Raw genomic sequence first — 7,506 nt, forward strand, 5'->3', positions numbered from 1 at the left:
CCCCCCCCTAAGAACTCGTGAACGGTATGTCGTATGACCACCAAATTTTCAGAGAATGGTGTACTAGTAAAAATTTATCACATCTACAATTTTTATGTCGTTATGACGTAATATGACGTCATTATGACGTCATTAATGTGATTTTATTGGCCAAAACCGTCTAAATAGGTTTTTCCCTGAAAACTAAATGGTATTCAACATAACTGTACCAAAAGTGTTTATGACAGAATATTAGGGTGTACTAAGTCTTATGTTGCCCATAGCAACACCGGTGACGTCATAAAATGACGTCATGCATATTTAAGATATCCGCCATCTTGGATCATCAATCTTGAATTTTCACAAATAGTTTTTTTTTCATGATAAAGCCTAAAATACACTGTAAACATACTAAAGACCTTCATTTACACCTTTTTTGGAAAAAGAAATGGAAGTATTGATGAAATTTTAATGAAAATAACATGTACATACCCGTTTTAATGATATGGTCCGCCATCTTGGATTTTGGCCAATGACGTCATCAAATTAGCATAAATTATGCATATTCAATGATGAAATTTACATAAAATTATCAGGGATGTTATTAATATTAGAAACCATGAGTAACTTGACATAAAACCCATAAAACTCTATTGTTCAAACAAAAAGTACTAAATTTAGCAAAAAATGCCTGTCAGAAACCCGTTGCCATGGCAACACAAAAAATTATTATCTTATTCCAATGATAGAGAATTGTTGGCAACAATATTCTATGAAAAGTCACCAAGTTTGGCCGTTCTACGGCTAGCCGTTCAGACGCTAGGTGACATCAAAGTTGCCGCGGGCACTTTGAGCCCCCCCCCCCCGGTCTAGGTAGGGTTAAGGCAGGCACATTTCACAATCTGCCCCGCCTATCACATGTGAAACTGGACAAAAACCAGATAACAATGATTCAGGCAGGCGCATTTGAAAGTCTACCGCAGCTTCAAGAATTGTACTTTAACAACAACCAGATAAGGCAGATTCGGGTAGATATATTTCAAAATATCCCCGGACTAAGATCTTTACACCTGCACAACAACAAGATAAGAATGATTGAGGCACGCACATTCCAAAACCTACCGCAAATACAAAAGTTGTACTTGGACTTCAATCAGATAAGAATGATCCAGACAGATATGTTTCAAAATGTACCAGGACTACAACGATTAACCCTGAACAACAACCAAATAACACTGATCAAGTCAGGCACCTTTGAAAATCTACTCAAACTGTTCGAGTTGCGCCTGGGCCACAACCAGATAGAAATGATTCAAGAAGATTTGTTTCAAAACCTACCCGGACTAAAAACATTAGACCTGTCCAACAACCAGCTAACAATGATTCAGAAGGGTACATTTCAAAATCTAGCGAATCTGCAAATTCTGGATCTGTCCCAAAACCAGATAATAATGATTCAGAAGGGCACGTTTCAAAATCAAGCGAATCTGAAAATTCTGGATCTGTCCCAAAACCAGATAACAATGATTCAAAAGGGTACATTTCAAAATCTAGCGAATCTGCAAATTCTGTATCCGTCCCAAAACCAGATGACAATGATTCAGAAGGGTTCATTTCAAAATCTGGCAAATCTGCAAAAGCTGTATCTGTCCCAAAACCAGATAACAATGATTAAGACGGGTACATTTCAAAATATGCCTAATCTACAAAAGCTGAACCTAGACTACAATTGCATAACTAACATCACTCCTAATGCATTTAAGAATCTGCCCAAGCTCCAATGTTTGGACCTTCAGTCAAACCAGATGTCTGTCATTCCCCCTTCAGCGTTTTACTTGTTGCCATCGCTTCGTACCATTCAACTTGCCCATAACCCTTGGCGGTGTGACTGTAAGATGGCCCCCTTCAGACTAAATGTCACTAAACTTTCTATAATTAAACAACACCAGATAATATGTGCCCAACCCGACAAATTTTGGGGAAAGAGGCTTACAGATGTTTGTGATGAGCCAACCGTTTCACCACTAACTGAACGCAATGCTATCCCATTAGCATATCCTGTCACACTGCCACTTGTTCACCCATTAGAAAGTGCGAATGAAGGTTGCGATGTCACAGTCACCTCTCGGTATCACTGGTTCTTTACACGCAATGTTGCCTCCACAGCGCGTCCTGCAGGCAACGGGAGCAGAGCAACACCAACACTAACTCCGCCCCTTGTAATCACTTCAGACAAACCAGAATCTGATTCCAGTTCCTCTGCACTTTTTAACTTTGGAGCTGTCGGTAGCACAGTTTCTAGCTTTGCCATGATCGGTGGCACCATCTTTCTCATAGTGTGGTGCAAGAAGAGGATCAGGCATCCTCCATTAGGCCTGAATCCTGGTATTGTTGTTGGCGGCAACACAAACACAGCAAATGTTCATGATAACCAACAGGAAGATATTAACAGTAATTGTGATCATACAGGGCAGAGTCGGTCTCAGCCCAGCAATGAATCCGAAACAAACACCCCAGCTGTTGTACTGGCCAGTGGTGATGATCAGACAGGGCAGGCTCAATCTCCGACAGTTGCAAATCTGTCACGTAACAAAGTGCTAGCAGCCATAAAGCCAAATCCTATGTATCCAGATGTGGAAACAACACCTAAATCTGCAGGAATAGCCAGTAGTCATGATCAGGCAAGGCAGGGTCAGTCCAATACCATCACTGAATCCACACACACCTATACAGTAATGGTCAGTTATGATCAGCCAGGGCAGGGTCAGTCTCATGTCATCACTGAATCCAACACACACACTACATGTGCCTCAGTAGCCAGTGGTAATGATCTCTACTATGAGGATGTTGATAACCATCGCGTTAAGACAGGGCAGGGTCAGTATCAGGCCATCACTGAATCTCTGGCTGCTAGAAATCTTTCTTATGGCACTGGATCGACTGTCTCGGAGCGAAATGCTCTGTACAAAAGCGTTTAGCAACTTAAATGACAAGTATAGTAATGTTCAGACAGTCTTAAACTATCACTGAATCCAAACGAAACACCACAGCCACTGTAGTCATGATAAGACAGGGTAGGGGCTAGCAATTTCAAATCTGTCACGTAACAAAGTGCTAGCAGCCTTAAAACCAAATCCTATATATGTAGATGTGCAAAAACCACAAAAGGACCCCGAAATAGCAGTAGTCATGATCAAGCAGGGCAAGATCAGTCTAATGCCATCACTAAATCCAACACAAACACCTATACTGTAATGGCCAGTAGTCATGATCAGACAGAGCAAGATCAGCCTCATGCCATCACCGAGTCGAACACACACACCACATGTGCCGCAGTAGCCAGTGGTAATGATCACTATAATGAAGATGTTGATAACCATCGCGTTAAGACAGGGCAAGATTGGTCTCATGTCTTCACTGAATCCAACACACACACTACATGTGCTGCAGTAATCAGTGGTAATGGTCACCACTATGAAGGTGTTGATAACCATACGTGTTAAGACAGTGCGGGGTCAGTCGTAGGCCATCACTGAATCTCTGACTGCTAGAAATCTTTCTTATGACACTGGATTGACTACCTCGGAGCTAAATGCTCTGTACAAAAGCGTTTAGCAACTTAAATGACAAGTATAGTAATGTTCAGACAGTCTTAAACTATCACTGAATCCAAACGAAACACCACAGCCACTGTAGTCATGATAAGACAGGGTAGGGGCTAGCAATTTCAAATCTGTCACGTAACAAAGTGCTAGCAGCCTTAAAACCAAATCCTATATATGTAGATGTGCAAAAACCACAAAAGGACCCCGAAATAGCAGTAGTCATGATCAAGCAGGGCAAGATCAGTCTAATGCCATCACTAAATCCAACACAAACACCTATACTGTAATGGCCAGTAGTCATGATCAGACAGAGCAAGATCAGCCTCATGTCATCATCGAATCCAACACACACACCACATGTGCCGCAGTAGCCAGTGGTAATGATCACCACTATGAAGATGTTGATAACCATCGTGTTAAGACAGGGCAGGGACAGTATCAGGCCATCACTGAATCCCTGGCTGCTAGAAGTCTTTCTTATGGCATTGGATCGACTGCCTCGGAGCTAAATGCTATGTACAAAAGCGTTGAGCAACTTTAATGACAAGTATAGTAATGTTCAGACAGTCTTAAACTATTACTGAATCCAAACCAAACACCGCAGCCACTGCATGTAATGGCCAGTGGTCATGATAAGACAGGGTAGGGGCTAACAATTTCAAATCTGTCACGTAACAAAGTGCTAGCAACCTTAAAGCCAACCCCTATGTATGTAGATGTGCAAAAACGACAAAAGGACCCAGAAATAGCAGTAGTCGTGATCACACATGGCAAGATCAGTCATTGGATCCAATTCAATCTTATGATATCTTATGAAACAGGGCGTCCGTTCTGACTGCCTTGCAGCTAAATTCTCTGTAGGAAATGTTGAAACACTACAGAAACACCATGATTTCCACAAGAAACTTAATATAGAGTGAAGGTGACAGATGGATCATCGACAAGACGATGTTGGCTGCCCATACCAAAGAAAGAAAGAAAAGAAGACGGTGACAGTCTTATAAGACTGATGAATTTTCAAAATTAGTCCTTTACACCAGTAATAACACTTACTGTAGTGGTTTTCTCTATTTGCACAATGTAAGAATATTGGGGCTGTAACTGTTGATAGCAGTTTTATAATAGTAAAACGTTAAACTTTATTCCAGCATACAATTGTACAGAGATCAAATTTTCAGCGACCACTGACGCCTTCATCAGGATAATTAATGACCAATCACTTCATAACGTGTTACGGTTTACGACACGTATCAGTAAAGTCTCGTGTGAAAAAGGTCACGTAACTCTCGCGAGATCACGTTGTGAAGTGATTGGTCATTCATTATCCTGATGAAGGCGACAGTGATCGTTAAAAAATTGATCTCTGTACAATTTTGTGTTGGAATAAAGTTCAACGTTTTACTATGACTACTACCGAATACAGATGCACTTTTATGATAAGCAGTTTTTATTATTGATAATGTTATGGTCTGTTTTATAGATCATTGTATTGCAGTGTTATTTTGGAATGCAGATGAATATCAATATTATGTTCAGACACAATATTTCTGACTGGACTACTAACCCAACTGGTGCTTTATGGCTCAAAAGTACCCAATGTAGGATCATTGCGTCAATGCTGAAAGTATTCTGTATGAAGCAAGCTGTATTAAATGTTTATTTAATGTTTAGCAACTCATGCCTGACGGCTGATTGAAAGAAAACACACATAGTGGAAAGAGGTGAAAAATGGCTAGTTCATAGATTTAACATTATACCAGGTGTATTCACGGGGTATATTACTTTTTACTGAGGGATTTGAAATTTTTCTTAGACATTGGCTAATCAATAGCCCTACATTTTTAACCCTATCTAGACTTGGGGGGGGGGCTTAAAGTACCCGCGCCAACAACTTCTAATAACGTCCAAACGGCTTGTGCTAGGGCCACCAAACTTGGTGACTTTTCCTAAAATATTGTTGCCAACAATTTCATACCAGTGAGATAAATTAATAATTTTCAACGGGTTTCTGACATGCATCTTTTGGGGCAAAAATCAGTAATTTTGACTTAATGAAATTTTCAGGCTTTTATGTTAATCTACACATGCCTTCTTATATTGATATCATCTTATATGATTTCATGTAATTTTATCAATGATTATGCATAATTTTAGGATGTCGTTGGCCAAAATCTAATCCCCCCGAATGAGCCTTCCCCCAGTCCCAAAGATCCCATTAAAAAGCCCAGTTATTGTTTACTCGTTTTTGTTTTTTTGTAATTTTAAATGTTAAATGTGTTTTTGGTGATTATTTTAGCTTTATGACAACTGCCTAAAAGATCATTACAATGAGAAAAAGTTTAAGTGAAGCAATTTCTCTATCCATGCTTGTACTCATTTAAGTAATAGAGCACGGTAGCTCTGTGCGCTGGAATAAAAGATGTGTTGTGTTCAACCATGCCATCACTGACCTTTATATATGTGTATGTTCACAAAATCTGACCATTGGGGTAGGAGATGTAAAATCTCCCAGGTTGCATAGCGCCAGTTTGTTGGAATTATGTGTTTCTGTGGAATCATTACATTCGACAAGAAGGTTATGTTTTCAGAGCCGTCTGTGGACACGGTAACTTTAGAAGGTTTGAATCGATTGTTTTGATACTTGATAGTTGGGTAGGTCTTGATGAACCTTAAAATGATTAGATTTTGGACCGCCTAGCGGCTTGTAATGGTACTGCAGCTGAACATCCGGTTTTTTATATCTCATGATCTACACATGCTAGAGTGACGACATTTGAGTGGTAGGTAGCTCCTGTGCTGGGAAAAAAAGTGACGTGAGTTTGTCCCCCTTAGCGGCTTACTCTAGAACTGCATGGCTATCTGTTTAAAAAAATTCAAAAGAGGATAACTCAAGAAACGGTTAACGGATCGTCGTGATTTTTGATATGTAGGTAGCTTGCGTGACTGTTTGATATGATTATGTGACAATAATGCAAATACGGAAGAATTTGCATAATAAATAAAAAAATTCTGTAAATCAGCTTCATTCCATGAAAGGACTATTGAAGCTTGTGTCATTAGTAATTGAGAATTAATTAAGTAATTGAGAAAAAAGCAGATATTTATTATGTAAATGAAGACTTAATTTGCATAATTAATAAGAAAATGTTATAATCATGTAATGATAACTGCCTGGAATTTCATACTTGCGGAATTTGAAAGTTCTGTATTAAAATCAGGACTCCATTGCATAATTTATGAGAAAATGCTAGAATGTCATTGTTTGTTGATATAAGATTCTTTTGGTTGAGAATGTGATGAATTGATATATTTCGTGAAAATGAGGGTCCTATTTGGACAATCAGGGGGAATGATCTATAATTTATCATTCAAAAAGATTAACATCGTTTGGCGAAGGTATGAGATCGGAGAACTCTAGTTTCTTTGCATTTTTAAACCTGCAGCTGGTTTTCCCGAACGGAGCACCGACCAGAGCGCTTGTCCCGCTAGTCGGAAAAAAAGCAAACAAACGAATACAGTAGACTAAGAGTTCTTCGGTTATAACTGTATATTCCACAGACACTTTACAGACATATCCTTCACCCCCATGAAACTCCTTCCTCTTCGCCCCCGCCGTTCTGCTTCGCCCCGCCCCGTTCTGCTTCGCCCCGCAAAAATCTGCTTCGCCCCCGTCGTTCCTCTACGCCCCCGGCGCAATTCTGCTTTGCCCCCGTCCTTCTGCTTAGCCCCCAATGGCGGCACAGCTCACAGTCGACACGAAAATCGTCTGCAAAATAACAATAAAGGCTGTGCCGCCAAATTTAATGTAGCCCATGCTCCGGCAAACATTCTGGACCACCTTTCTGCCAAGTGGCGTTGCACAAATCCTTCCCATTCAAAAGTTTACCCCGACCTCACGGCCCGTCAGTGGTCTCGTAGCGTC

General features: G+C 40.2%; 1 protein-coding gene across 1 annotated transcript in view; it reads left to right on the forward strand.

Annotated features, from left to right (window-relative positions):
• The window catches only part of LOC109461564 (leucine-rich repeat-containing protein 15-like), a 2,825-nt gene extending 638 nt beyond the window's left edge, over positions 1-2,187 (forward strand). The window contains exons 2-4 of the mRNA XM_019757940.1: positions 940-1,083; positions 1,177-1,604; positions 2,146-2,187. Of these exons, the coding sequence (XP_019613499.1) occupies positions 940-1,083; positions 1,177-1,604; positions 2,146-2,187 (614 nt within the window). The remainder of the gene's footprint in view (positions 1-939; positions 1,084-1,176; positions 1,605-2,145) is intronic.
• The last annotated feature ends 5,319 nt before the right edge of the window (positions 2,188-7,506 follow it).

The sequence above is a fragment of the Branchiostoma belcheri genome, unplaced genomic scaffold, assembly GCF_001625305.1.
Source record: "Branchiostoma belcheri isolate BF01 breed outbred unplaced genomic scaffold, Haploidv18h27 scaffold94, whole genome shotgun sequence".
NCBI classification, from domain to species: Eukaryota; Metazoa; Chordata; class Leptocardii; order Amphioxiformes; family Branchiostomatidae; genus Branchiostoma; species Branchiostoma belcheri.